The following is a 15,326-nucleotide window of genomic DNA, read 5'->3' on the forward strand; positions in this document are numbered from 1 at the left end:
AGGGAGAGGATTCCTTTTGTGGAAAGGAACTCATTTCTTGAGGAAGCCCGGTTTTTATCTAATTGACAGAAATCCTAGCCTTTAATCCCAGCACTCGGGAGGCAGACGCAGGTAGATCTCTGTGAGTTTGAGGCCAACCTGGTCTGCAGGAGGTAGTTCCAGGACAGCTCCAAAGCCATAGAAAAACCCTGTCTCGAAAAACCAAAAAAAAAAAAAACCAAAAAAAAAAAACAACAAAAAAACTTTTATAGTCCAGTTTGAGCTAAGCCAAGACTATCATTTCTGTATATACACACATTCTGAGACCTAACATAATGGACCTGGATTTGATCTCAGAGAGTTTGCAATCCATTAAAGGGGCTATATGTGTTCAAAGTCCCACAATGCAAGGCAGAAAGATGTACCTGCCTTGGAGAGGCACAGTATTGTGGATTAAAATTACTATTTATTTATTTACTTATTTATTTTCCGAGATGTTTCTCCTTATGTATCCCTGGCTATCATCAAAGAGGAGGGAGCTCAGCTGAGAAAATGCCTCCATAAGACTTGGCTGTAGGGTATATTCTTAATTAGAGATTCATGTGGGAGGGCCCAGCCCATTGTGGGTGGGAACACTGCTGGGTTGGTGGTCCTGGGCTCCGTAAAAGCACAGGTTGAGCAAGCCATGGGGAACAAGCACTCCTTAGCCTCTGCATCAGTCCTGCCTTAAGGTTCCTGCTGTTTGGAGTTCCTACCCTAGTTTCCTTCAGTGATGAACAGTGACTTGGAAACACCAAGGTACACCTGGATCTCATTTAACTTTCCCTGTGTTCAAAAGATGTAACCTAGATCTCCTTTAACCATACTTCAGCTTCCAGGTCCTTGGTTTTCCAAGCTGCTGTTGGGGCAGGAGCCTAGGGAAGAGTCAGAACCCAGGCCCAGTCAGGAGTGGGTGGGAGGATGCTGAGGCTAGAAAGAGCTCTCCATGTTAGCTCATCTCTCAAGCACGAAGGATTCGTTTACATCATATGCTCTGGGTCAATAGAGAAACTCACTGAAAACGGTGCATCTGGAAACCTGTACAGGAGCTCAGGCATTATCCACCTGCATGTTCCAGAGTCCAGAGAATTACTCCTTTTTTTTTTTTGAGACAGGGTCTTTGTATACAGAGTGCTAGACTACATTAATTTAGACTAGGCTGGCCTTGAACTCACAAGAGATCCTCCTGCCTCTGCCTCCCTAGCACCACTGGCAATAAAAACATGAGCCACCACTAACCAGGGCTTGGTGAATTACTCTATCAAGTTAATTTACATAAAGAAATGAAGGGAGTGGCAGGAGAGAGCACTTGCAGAGGAGAGTTCAGTTCCCAGCAGGCGGCTCAGACCACCTGGAACTCCAGCTCCAGATGACCTGCTGTCCTCTTCTGGCCTATGTCCTACCAAATAAAAATAAAAACGAGAGACGTGGAAGGGCGCCTACCACTGAGTCTTCTACCAACTGACCTTGAGGCCCTGAGTTGTGCAGGTTCTAACCAGCATTTGTGAAATCAAACAGAAGACACACTCAAGCTTTGTCTGATTTATTTCACTACATTAAGCAATAAGGCAAAACAGTAACCTGCTATTCATAAGTCAAGGAGTGCCTCTCATCCCCAAAAGGGGCCAACAAAGATGCTTATTACAAAGACGCAATGGCATTTAGTGCAGTATGTCTTTACATATACTTGGAACAAAGGAAAATGTTGGTGTGTAAATCAATTCACATACTCAAAAGTATCTTAGCCTTAAGTTTCCAAATTGTAGTTTCAAGTGCTAAGGACGCCTGACTCTTGTGTCCTGGTGCACACTGAGTAGTAATAAGAACCCTGCACCTGATCTAATACCAGAAGGGTGATTCTCTGAATTCACCAGTTGCAGGTGTTGAACCTTTTCTAAGAACACAAGGCCAGCTTGCAATAAACTCATCTTGAAACAGCCAACAGCTGTTATCTGTAAGTTAACTTGACTTCTTAAACAGAAATTGTATATTCAAAAGTGTTTTTGTGTTTCTCTATCACCCAGGAGTAGACCCCATTATGTCAACATTTTTTCTAGGGACTAAGTATCAGTTTCGCTGCATAAAGGCATGCAGACAACTGTGCCTGCCTCCACAATGTGTGAACTTATGAAGCCATCCCCCTGACCCCAAGCAGACATTGAGTAGTAGTTTCACAGAAGGCTCTAACTTGAGTCTTCATGAAGGTGAAATCACTTTCTGTAGTTTGAAACTTGTAATTACCCAACTCCCTGCTCCAGCTTCTAGGAGATTAAACATCAGTTACTGTTCCCATAATATTAGATCAGTATTTTCTTCTTATGCTGTGGTAGATATATTACTATGTGGGAATATTGTTTCATAAAATTGGCTTGATTGTAAAGAACATAGTCTCTCTTTCAACAGCTTCCTAAATAGTTTTCTCTTTTAAGGGGAACTGACAAATACTATTTCCTATCTGTCGTTCAGATTCTCTATACCTTAAAACAAAATAAAACCAAACAAAAACTCCTAAAGACATAAAATGAAAACCAAAGCAGGGTTTGTAAACAGGAACTTTTTCTTCCAAGATCTGTTGGCCATGCGCTAGGAATACTTTAAGGAAAAGTGGTGCGGCTGATCCTCTCTGTCAATTCCTTTTAGAAAACGCCACAGAAGTTAAGGGTTGCAACTAAAAATTAGTATCTGAGAAAGTGGCGTGTCTAGGGTTAGGCCAGCCTTCTGGCTACTTGCTTACAATTAAATATTCTCACTTGATACAGCAGGAGAAGTCTTATACCCACAAAAGGAAAGGTTCCTTTTAACATCCAGTTTTGGATATAAGAGATAGTTGGTTTCTCCTTTATCTCAGTGGAAAAAAAAATTAGTTTGTATCATGCTAAAAATCCAAAATTTAAAATGTTCTCTGAATCCCAGAAATGAGTATGTCCACTTAAAACTGCCTCAGCTCTCTTTTTAATGTCCCCAACATGAAAACAATTCCTTGAATTATAGAACAGAGCGGAGAGCTGGACGTGATAGTCAAGTGTTTTTAATCACAGCAGGTGAGTTCAAGGCTAGTTTGGTATACAGATGGAGTTACAGGCCAGGGTTACTGGGAGGGAGCCTATGTGAAAAAATAAAAGAAAAAGAAAAAATAAAAAAGAAACAAATCTGAAAAACAAAACCAGAGTAGAGAAGGGCAGAGGGTGAGACTATAAAGGCTGTCCCCCTGTGGCATCATTAGCCCCTGGATATTGGGTAATGGTAAAACATATGGGACTTCATGACAGGTATTGCTTCCATGTCCTACTGTGGAAAATGAAGAGCAACTGTAGGTATACTGTAGTCCTTTATCAGAGACAAACGGAGCGCCTTAAGGAAGTCACGTCCTGTCATCACAAAGTTAGACACCGTGACAATCCTACTTCTCTGTCAAATGGAAATCAATGGCAAAGTGAGAGCCATGGCAAGTGAATGGTTATAATTACTAGTGATCCTTACTGGAAAGCAGAAAGCAGCTGGAACACCGAGACCAGTGCTGGGGTATGAACAGCAGGTCTGCTCTGGATTACCAGTCTAAGTTTTTTTGGGTCAAACTGTGACAGGTTCATGGCCCATTTCTCAGGGAGTAAAATCTAATGACCCTCCGAGGAAGACCCATTTTACTGGGATGGAGTTAGGCTGTTACTCAACGTGCAGGGCTCATGTGGGAGACACAGACTTACAGGAGTCAACAGAGAGAGCAAGTGGAACAGCAGTTACCCTGTGCTCCGTATCCTGGTCTGGCCTCCACTCCTAGGAACAGGATTCAGTAGTGATGGGTACATCTTTATAAACACGTCTAATGAAGCAGCAGCTTCCACACTGTTACAGAGTTGCCGTGACAGCTGTGGGCAGCATCACCCACCAGGTGATTTTGCTTTAAGGAAGAAGAGGGCCAAAGCTCAGTTCCACATGCTGAGTGAGCCAGATGACCTCTGTGCCCTGGTCACTTTCTTCCATCGGGCGGATGGGGGCAGCCAGGTTTTTAAAATCATGTTTCATCTTGAAGCACACGGTCACTTCACCTTCCTCACGCTGTGGGGTGACTTTGATGAAGATGCCCACTTTGTTGGCTTTTCTGAAAGCTACAATGCTATGGGAAGAAAAGCACACAGTATTAGGATGAGAAGTCAACTGAATCAACATCAAGTCTCCTAGTCATTTCATGGAACAATGGGAATCTCTGCTGTGACCACCATCCTACTGCCCAGCAAAGAAGGGTTTTAGAAAAAGCTGAGCTATTTATATTTTCCTTTAAAAATTTTTATTTATTTAACGTGTATAGGTGTTTTGCCTGCTTATAAGTCTGTGTATCAGGTATATGCCTGGTGCCTGCAGAGGCCAGAAAAGGGCATTTGATCCCTTGGAACTGGAGTTACAGAGGTTGTGAGCTACCTATGGGTGCTAGGAATTAAACCTGGGTCCTCTGGAAGTACAAAGGAAATTCATAACTGCTGAGTCATTACTCCAGCCCCTTTTAGTAATTATTTCATAATATATAATAGGGAAAAATTAGTTTTAAAACCCAGGCAAAGAAACAGACACCTAAGTGTGCATCCTTAGGGTCTGACTCTGAAATAGCTCACAGAAGCTCATATCTTCAATGTTCAGTTACTCGTACGTGGTGCTATTTTGGAGGCCATGGGACTGGAAGGTGGTGGGGCCTACCTGGAGGAATAAAGGCACACATTGAAGGATATTCTCCCATTTCCAGTCCAGTTGTTTTGAGTGTTCTCTGCAACATGTGACTAGCTTGTGGCCTCACCTCATGCATCCACTGTAGAAGCCTCTCCTGCCACAATGGACTAAAATTCTCTCTGAAATTGGAGCTAATTAACCTTTTCTTCCTAAGTTGCTCCTATCACACATCTGGTCACAGCGACACAAAAAGGACGAATCCAGGCTTCTGGATCAGCTGACTGTGGTCTGAGGACCACAGAAAGATCACTTACTCGGGGTCATCCTGAAAGTCTTGGGGCTCTGCCAGTTCATCATACTCAGCTGCGGCATCCTTGCCAGCTAAAACAAGCTCTTTGGGAGGTACCACCACCTGAGAACAAAAGAGACACTGCAGCAGCACCATCCAGACAGAGGTGAGCATCACATTTCTGGACAGTTATACTCCCGACTCTTATAACACTGCTGAGGAAGCTGAGCATGAGGATGAAGACTGGAAACAAGTCAAGTGAGCATTGGTTTCACAGGGCTGAGCTAGCTAATGCTTACCTGGCAGACAACCTATTGGCATGGCTGTGAATGAATTTCTACATTGGGCTCAGTAGGGTGAAGACTTCCCCTAACTGTGGGTAGCATCATTCTGTGGACTGAGGGTGGTTTTATTTCATCTCCCGCTCCTTTACTACAGATGCCAAAAAACGTTGTGACCAACTGACTTGAGGCCAGGCATCATGACTGTGTCCTCCGACTGCCAGGCAAAGATTAGATTGTTCTGTGAAGACTTTGTTGTTCCAGTTATTCTGTTGCAGCAAGAAGAAGGAACTAATGACGGGAATTCAGCCAGGCTCTGACATAGGGCTGCACTGCACCTTTTCTCTTTTTCTTATTTTATTTTATTTTTTTTTAATTATTTATTTATTATTGTACAATATTCTGTCTGTGTGTATGCCTGAAGGCCAGAAGAGGGCACCAGACCTCTTTACAGATGGTTGTGAGCCACCATGTGGTTGCTGGGAATTGAACTCAGGACCTTTGGAAGAGCAGGCAATGCTCTTAACCACTGAGCCATCTCTCCAGCCCCCTCTTATTTTATTTTTTTAAAGAATTATTATATATACATGTATGCCTGCAGGCCAGAAGAGGGCACCAGATCCTAGTATAGATGGTTATGAGCCACCATGTGGTTGCTGGGAATTGAACTCAGGACATTTGGAAGAGCAGCCAGTGCTCTTAACCACTGAGCCACCTCACCAGCCCTCTTTCTTATTTTAATGTGTAACTTCAAAAGGGGAGTGCATATATCCTTTATTCTATTATTTTTAAGATAATTCCTGGCATATTTGAGATAATTTACTCTTTTTCCCTCCTGAAAACACAAGGACTTTCTGACACTGAACCATGGGTGTATTTATATTTATGTTTGTGGAGCACAGGTTAGATTCTTATATCATAACTGGTCCATACTTTGTTATCTCAGAGACCAGCAGCACATTAGAGCCTTGGTCAATGCTGCATCCACACTCCAGACTTCTACGTTTTTAGCTCAACTAGACTTACTTATTTTTTTTTTTTTGTTTGTTTGTTTTTTGTTTTTCAAGACAGGGTTTCTCTGTAGCTTGGGAGGCTGTCCTGGAACTAGCTTTTGTAGACCAGGCTATTCTCAAACTCACAGAGATCCGCCTGCCTCTGCCTCCCAGTGCTGGGATTAAAGGCATGCACCACCACCGCCCAGCCCTTCTTGTTATTGTTAATCTTAAAAACAAATGTGAGGACATATGTCATTGCTTTCTGGAGGTGATGCTGGTGAATGAAATCATTAAAAGGCAGAAGAAAAACCCACCAGGAAATTCTCTACTGATATTCTTTGAATAACAACTGGAGGTACAGGCATTCCTTCTATAAATACTTGCTGAGTATCACACTTAATTATGAGTTGGTACTACATCAAATTCTCTTAAAATTTCCATCAATTTAACTGGTGGGATGGCTCAGTAGGTCAAAGTGCTTGCACCAAGCCCAGCAACCCATGTTAGTTCCTCTGGACCTATATGGTAGAGCAGAAAACGAACTCTAACCTCTAGCCTCACAGCGTGCAGACATACAAATACATACATATATGCAAAACTAAAAGAATCCCATCAACCTCTGAGCAGCAAAATATAAAAAAAGCTGCATTTCATTCATTCGGTTAAAATTATCCTAATATTTAGTCACTGCTATTGTGCTCTATATAAATGTGGGAACGTAGTAGAGATGCCAGTTTCCAAAAGGAGACATCTCATGAGTCCTCAAGAATGAGTACTAAACTGAATGGGGAGGGTGCGTACACTGGGAGACAGAGCAGGAAGGAGACGGAGCATTTACACCCATCAGTGCAACCATCCCTGTAGCAGCACCTGCAAATGCTAAATTTAAGGATCTGGAGGAAGGTCACACGGAAGAACAGAAAGCAGCCATCACCAAGAAGCTGTGCCAAAGAAGTTGGACTTCATCCTCAAGTCAGAGAGCTGCACATGATCAGCAGGCTGAGCAGCTGATGCAGGACAAAGGGTCTGGTGGCACACAGGTGATGGGCTGAGATGAAGTCGAAGGACTGAAGTACTAAAGTACTAAAAAGAGTGAGGTCAGGCAGTAAGATCCTGTCTGAGACCAAGTGAGAATAATGAGACTCGACAGAGAGTGACTGTGTGTTTGAGGACAAGATAAAATCAGGACACTGTGGATCACATGTAGAAACGAGAGTGTGGATTATTTTAAGCCATGGACAATGGAGCCACTGAGGCAATGTCAGGGTCTGTCCGAGGAGACAAAAGCCCTTACCTTAGCAGTGCTGTTGATATTATCAGGGTCTCCTTCTTCACACTCCAACAGAGTCACATGGGTGAGGTTCTCTACTGGATTTGTAAGAGTGAGGAGGACCTGGCTCTCCTGGAGAATAAGAAAAGCATCTTTCAGACGGGAGCCATACTCCCGCTACGGTCCACTTTTGTAGGTGTTACAATAAATGATTCACACCATCACTCCCTTTTCTCCGGAGCAACCAGACCTCTAGTTCCCCTACATCAGAGCATCCAAAGAAGGGTTACTGATCTTTCTATTTCTGTGTTAGCGACATACCTTCTGGATTAGCTATCCAATAAAGAATCTCAGCATATTCTAGTTACTAGGCCTAGAAACTCTGAGAAAGGTTTATTAGCTAAATGATTATTTTAAAGTTTGCAGTTAAGTTGCCACTCTAGTTGCTGCTTAGGGATTGAAAAGGAAAAAACCAAAAAACCCTAAATAAAACATTGTAGCCATAGGCAAGTTAGTAGTATCAAGGGCAGAAGGAAAATGATATATTAAAACTATAAAATCTTTTTTAAGCTTCCTAAAACCTGATAATATGGCTATTTGAGATTGGTAAAATAAAGGGCTGCTGTAACTTTCCATGAGCAGCCTGAAGGCAAAGAGTCAAAGTGGCCACTGCAGAACAGTCAACCATTCATCAGTGCACAGAAGACAACCCCAGGGAAGAACAGGGCTATTGTACAGAAGAACCTAGCCAACTCTTGGCACTGTGCACACATATATGCATCAACAGAGAAGAGAAGCTCCTACTATGGTAACCAGTATCACTGTCTTTCTTTTTCTCACTCTTCTACCTTTACAGAACGTATAATCCGCTTCTTACACACCCAACATGCTGTTGGCAAGAATCACAGTTTAAAGAGACAAAGTCTCTAAATCTTTATCATTTCAAACTGCCCTTTCCCTGAACCTTCCCTACAGCATCCCATTCTACACACACAGCAGCCCATATTCAGACATGCATAGGCCACTGACTTTAATCAAGTCTGTGTGTCGATAAATCCGGTACTAACCTTCATGTAGCGAAGGTTGGGGATTGACATGATTCTCACTTCTGGAATATAATTGCTACCAACAAATAAAAACATGTATTAATATTCACTGATGTCTCTTGAAATTATTATTTAACTTTAAAAAAACCCACACATGAACTAGCACAACTATAATGTTAACTAGAACATATTAAGAAAACATGAAAACCCGTAGCACCACAGTAAGAGACACAAAACCAGACTAACAATGATTCTGTCTGAAATTTTAGGATTTCAAGCCTGTATATATACAGAGTTGGGTCAGGGTTTATAGTTGTGTATATCACATCATATGTTTTCCTTATAAATTTATTTTGAGGGAATCTCATTTATTTCACTTTTAAGGTAGCTTGTTATAAGATCCAATTTCATTAACTAATAGTCTGTATTGCTGTAAACACTAATTCATTCTTCATTCCTACCACACACAGTACTTCCTGTGTGCCAGGCAATATTCTAAGTATTGTACAAGTGTTTACCATAGTGTGTACTCCAACTCTGTCATGTACTGGTATATTATTTGTTTTAATAAATAAATCTTGCCTGAAGACCAGAGGCAAAGCTAAAGTCACTAAAGGTCAGGTAATGGGACACACCTTTAATTCTAGGATTTTGGAGATAGAGGCAGATTAATATCTGTGAGTTCAAGGCCACCCTGGGCTATGTAAGATCAATGCAGAAACAAATCCAGGTGGTGGTGCCTCACCTTTAATCCCAGTACTAGGGAGTCACGCCTTTAATCCCAGCACTAGAGGGAGTATAAAATGCGAGGAAAGAGAGACTTAGTGGTTAGTTTGCAGTTGCCAAGCCTTAGTAGAGGTAAGTGGCTTGGTTGCTTTGCTTTTCTGATTTTCGTGTTGAACCCCAATATCTGTCTCTGGGTTTTTATTATTCGTGCTACATTTTGGTGCTCAACGTGGGGCCTAAACCCATGACCCTGAGATTAAGAGGGTCATGCTCTACTGACAAGTAGAATGACTATATACAATATATACAGGTAACAAATCCATCAGCAATATCTAATCCATGCTGGGCAGTGGTGGTACATGCCTTTAATCCCAGCACTTGGGAGGCAGAGGCAGGTGGATCTCTGTGAGTTTGAGGCCATCCTGGTCTGGGATTCCCCTATGTATGCTGTGAATAACATTGGTTAATAAAGAACCTGTCTTGGGCCTGGCAGGACAGAATAGAGGTAGGAGGGGAAAACTAAACTGAATGCTGGGAGAAAGAAGGTGGAGTCAGAGAGATGCCATGTAGCCCTGCCAGAGACAGAGGCCAGACAGAACCTTGCCAGTAAGCCACAGCCACATGGTGATACACAAATTAATAGAAATGGGTTAAATTAAGATGTAAGAGTTAGCCAATAAAAAGCTAGAGCTAATAGGCCAAGCAGTGATTTAATTAATACAGTTTCTGAGTGGTTATTTTGGGAGTCTGGGCAGTCAGGAACAAACAAGTGGCCTCCTTCTACAAGTTCCAGGACAGGCTCCAAAGCTACAGAGAAACTCTTGTCTCAAAAAAGTCAAAACAAAAAACTTATCAGATAGTTCTGGCTGACACTCTATAGACCAATCTGTCCACAAACTCAGAAATCCACCTGCCTCTGCTTCCTGAGTGTTGAGATTAAAGGCGTGTGCCATAAAGCCCAGTTAAATTAAAAAAAACAAACTACTATTGTGTGTATGTGTGTGGAGATCAGAGAAGAGCTTAGGGAGTGGTTTTCTTTCCACTTTTGCATAGCTCTCAGGGATTGGGCTCAGGCTGTCAGCTTGTTCCAGCAGTGCTTCACCCACGGAACCATTCTGCTGTCTCCCTCAACATGTCTGCCTAATCATCTTTTTTTTTCAATACACAACGACTGACAACCTAGAGTGAGTTAACTCTAACTTAATCACCTTTATTCCATTCAGTGAAATGGTAGCAGAACCAGGAAGTAAAATGAACATTATTTCGAGTACTCTTCAGTTTGCTATACTTTATATTCAATTAAAAAAAGGTCTGAGATGTTTTATAATTCCATATTGCCAGAGACCATATGGCAACACTCTGTCACTGATACAAACACAGTCCTGCTTCTGTCTTCTCAGAGGCTGGGATTCCAGGACGTGCCACAGTTTCAGGCTGCACAGCCTTGATTCTACATTTATAGATGTACTTGAGACTTCATGCTGTTCAACTAAATTCAAAACCAGAAGAGGAACAGAAAGACTCTCCTGATGTAATTTTTCTTTTGCTTTTTAGATTTTTTTTTAAAAAAGATAAACCAACATTGAAAAAGATTTATAAAACTGCAATCAACAACCCAAAATACTTACACAGCAACCAGTTGGATTTTAAATTTGATAGATGTTGGATTAAATTCTGGCTTGCTTAAGTTGTGTTCACATTTCTGAAATAAAAAGTACATGTCAGAGGGAAAGATATTCTGAAGATCCACAGAACCATTAAATGCAGAAAGAAAGTAGTTACTAGAATTTTATGTTTTGTCCTGCCCAAAGTCTATAACTTTTATAACAGAATTTATGGTACTAATAACCAAAATTTATAGAATACATTTGGGTCATCATGTATTATCAGAGTGTGCAGTGCTGAGAAACTGTGTAAACAACTTAAGACAGACACTACACTGACTTCATCAGATGAAGTACACAGTTGTTCATTTTCTCTCCTAACATGATTAAAATGAAACCCAAGAAGGAGAAATAACCTATGTCACTTCAGAGATCTGTATGAATGCAAGGACATAAATCCAATGACCTATATAACCTGGTTAAAAAATATGTTTAAGCTGGGCAGGGGTGGCGCACGCCTTTAATCCCAGCACTTGGGAGGCAGAGGCGGGGGGGGGGTCTACTACAAGAGCTAGTTCAAGAACTGGCTGCAAAGCTACAGAGAAACCCTGTCTCAAAAAACAAAACAAAACAAAACAAACAAACAAACAAACAGAAAGTTTAAGTAGTAGAAAGCTTTTTCTGTTATACAGAGTACATTACTAGTGTGTTCCTTGTATCTCTTTGCAGGGCCAATCTGCACAGGGCAGGCTAGACACATTAGTGCACAGGTATCACCTTTTTTTTTTCACAATACAAAAGCGAAGTCTATACCTTCTCTTGCCCTTTCCATTTTACATTAATCTTGGAATTCTATCCTAGCACCCATAGGAGTCTCATATTTAATGTTCCACTCTAATTTCTGTAACTTTAACCAGACAACTGAGATATTTAGAATATTTCAATCACTCTGTGACTATAAGTAAAGCAGCAATGAGTACTGGACATGAGTCAATTTCCAATGCATAAATGTGTAAGGAAATTTCCTAAGTGTAGATCAATGGGAAAGCCATTTACTACTTCGATAGATACTCCCAAGCTGCTAATTTCTGCTATCTGCTGACTATAAATGGCATCTTGAAGCAGTTTTAATACACATTGCTGTCATCACCATGTAAGTTCAAGTGTCTTTCATGCTCACTACCTACAGGAGTTTTCTCTGCCACAGTCACTTGCTATTTTTATATTGGGTTACCCCGTGTTTGGTTTTGGACAGAGGGTCTTAGAATATGCACTCCCTGCTTTTGTATCCAGAATGGTGGAATTGTAGGCATGTGCCCTGTGCTTGCTTTATATTATACCTCCCCTTGCTGCGTTCTAGAGTCGGGTATACATTCTAGAGAGAGATCCTTCATTATCCGTACACCTTAGGAATGAATGGCTCTTCTCAGTCTCTGTACATCTTGTTTACAGATTTTCTGTGGGATATGAACAAGTGTTACTGTTACTGTGGTAGAAGATCCAACTGTACAATGTTTGTTGTTTGCTTGCCTTGTTTGTGAAATCATCCCTTACTCGGACATCATATATGAACAATTCTAATTTTCTCTCCTCCTAATTGCCTTTTATGCTTCCAATTTTCCTAATCAAAAAAAAAATGTTTTTTTTTGAGATAATGTCTCATGTATGTACCTGAGCTGGCCTTGAATTTGCTATGTAACTGAGGATGACCCTGAACTTATGAATCTTCTCTTTCTATTTCCTGAATACTGGAATTATAGGCACGTAGCCCACATCCAGTTTTCTGTGGTACTGGGAACTGAACCCATGCACATTAGACAAGTGCACCATCAACTGAACTATATGCTTACCTGCCACCCAGCAAAGTTTCATAGTCTAGTCTTTCCCCAGTGATTTGTAAGCCAGAATTATCAAACATTAATGTTTTCTTAAATTGTATTATTTTTTTGAGACAGGATTTCCCGTGCAGCTCTGGCTATCCTGGAACTCACTCTGTAGATGAGGCTGGCCCTTGAATTTACAAAGATCCACCTGCCTTTATTGTGGATTAAATGGATTAAAGGCATGCATCACTACTGCTCAACTTACTCTGCCTTTTGTATTTAAAAATATATACCATGATACATGTGTGCGTGCGCGCGCGCACACACACACATAAAGGATGCTCAATCGTGCCACAAGGACATGTGCTCAACTATGTTCATGGCAGCATTGTTTGTCATAGCCAGAACCTGGAAACAACCTAAATGCCCTTCGATCGAAGAATGGATAAGAAAAATGTGGTACATTTACACAATGGAGTACTACACAGCAGAAAAAAATAATGACATCTTGAATTTTGCAGGAAAATGGATGGAGCTAGAAAACATTTTGAGTGAGGTAACCCAGACACAGAAAGACAATTATCACGTGAATTCACTCATAGGTGGGTTTTTTTTTTTTAACATAAAGCAAAGGAAGCCTGCCTACAAACCACAATTCCAGAGAACTTAAGACAACAATGCGGACACTAAGAGAGACTTACATAGATCTAGTCTACATGGGAAGTAGAAAGTAGAAAAAGACAAGATCTCCTGAGTAAATTGGGAGCATGGGGACTTTGGGGGAGGATTGAAGAGGAGAGGGGAGAGGCAGGGAGGGAAGCAGAGAAAAATATAGAGCTCAATAAATATCAATAAAAAATAAAACAATATATACCATACTAGCATATTACTTTGAATAATCAATATTATGCAATGTGCAAAATTGATAGGAAAAAAATAACTGCTTATTTTGAGTAGCTATTACTGTATTAGTGGTGTATTATATATCCAACATCTGTGTAAATCTGTATTAATTTACATACTAACATTTACTTTTATTAATGTCTGTTAAAGAATTAACTTTTGATTTTCTCTTGTATTTTGCATTATTTAATTCCTTAATATAGTTAATATCTGCCTTTACTTCTATTTCTGAATTTACTTTGCTGCTATTTTTATAACTTTTGGAAATAGATGCTAAGATATTAATACTTTAACTTCTCTTATGTGTCAATACTATTTCTGTAACTCTGTATAGCTACACAGACATCTATATATCTAAGGATGTCTTTACTTACAGCGTGTAAGCTTCGCTATATAAGCATTACCAGTTTAAACTTAATTACATTATGATCAAATGATACAGTTTAACAATTTATTAAATATAAAGATATTAAAATTTATTTTTATGTAATTTTTAATTATGTGTATGGAAGTGTCTGGATATGTGCAGGTAAGTGCAAGTACCCCTGGAGGCCAGAAGAAGATGTTGAATCCTCTGCAGCTGGAATTACAGGTGGTTTTGAGCTGCCTAATATGGGCTCTGAACTGCTGAGCCTTCTTCCAGCCCCTGAGATTTTCTTTATTATCCAGTATACAGTCAATTTTTAGAGTGCTGTCTTACACTATATAGATGTTAGGTGTAATGTCTTGTATACACATCTATTTGGTCAAGTTTGCTAAAGGTTCCAAATCTTTCCTTACTGACTTTTATGTTTGTTCTGTTTCTAAGGTAAATATATGTCAAAATATCCCCAAATTATATGTCTATTTTCTCAAATATTGCTTTGTGTACTCTGAGTCTATCATCTGGTACTTATAAATTTTGACTGTTATATCATCTGTGAGCTGAGCCTTTGTAAAAGTGAAATACGACGCTGGGCATAGTGGTGTATACCCTTATATCCCAGCACTAGGGAGGCAGACACAGGCGGACCTCTGTGAATTTAATCTACATGGCGAGTTCCAGGACAATTAAGACTCCATAGAGACCTTATCTTAAAAAACCAAGACAAAAGAAAGGAAAAAAAGTAAGATACTTTTTAAAAAAGAAATTAGTGTTTGACCAGTCAGGCACACTGGTATACGCCTTTAATCCCAGCACCTGGAAGGCAGACCTCTGTGAGTTTAAGGCCAACCTGGTCTACATGAGTTCCAGGACAGCCAGAGATACATGGTGAGACTCTCTTTTGAAAACAAAAAATAGAAAAATAAACTTAGTGTTTGTACAACTTCCACTGTTCCTTCTTTTCTGATGCGAATCAAACCCAGGACCTTGTGTGTGCTATAAGCACTGTTAAATTAACACTGGGCTCTACCCTGAGCCCTTGGCATTTTGAGACAGGGTATTATTGCTGTACAGTTCAGGCTGGCCTTGAAGTGAAGATCCTCAGATGCCCAGGAGCTGGTTATAGGCATTGTACCACCATGTCCAGCTCTAGCTGCACTTTAACTCTCTCTGAATTCTTGTATTTTTGTTGTTTCTAATCAGCACAGAAACGAGTTGTGGTGTTTGTTCAACGTATTTAGTTGGACATGCTTTTTCTTATTTAATGAATTAATCAGTGTGAGTTTGGGCACTTGTCTCCTACCATGTGGGTTCCAGGGATCAAAGGTTATCATGCTTAAAGGCATGT

General features: G+C 40.6%; 1 protein-coding gene across 2 annotated transcripts in view; it reads right to left on the reverse strand.

Annotated features, from left to right (window-relative positions):
* Positions 1 to 1,545: 1,545 nt before the first annotated feature.
* The window catches only part of Dctn4 (dynactin subunit 4), a 30,523-nt gene continuing 16,742 nt past the window's right edge, over positions 1,546 to 15,326 (reverse strand). For both annotated transcript variants that reach the window (XM_075968592.1, XM_075968593.1), the window contains 5 exons: positions 10,913 to 10,986; positions 8,580 to 8,634; positions 7,537 to 7,644; positions 4,992 to 5,089; positions 1,546 to 4,132 (listed from right to left, as the gene is read on the reverse strand). In XM_075968592.1, coding sequence (XP_075824707.1) covers positions 3,919 to 4,132; positions 4,992 to 5,089; positions 7,537 to 7,644; positions 8,580 to 8,634; positions 10,913 to 10,986 — 549 coding nt within the window. In that variant the 3' untranslated portion in view covers positions 1,546 to 3,918. The remainder of the gene's footprint in view (positions 4,133 to 4,991; positions 5,090 to 7,536; positions 7,645 to 8,579; positions 8,635 to 10,912; positions 10,987 to 15,326) is intronic.

This window comes from Microtus pennsylvanicus, chromosome 4 (genome assembly GCF_037038515.1).
Source record: "Microtus pennsylvanicus isolate mMicPen1 chromosome 4, mMicPen1.hap1, whole genome shotgun sequence".
Taxonomy (NCBI): domain Eukaryota; kingdom Metazoa; phylum Chordata; class Mammalia; order Rodentia; family Cricetidae; genus Microtus; species Microtus pennsylvanicus.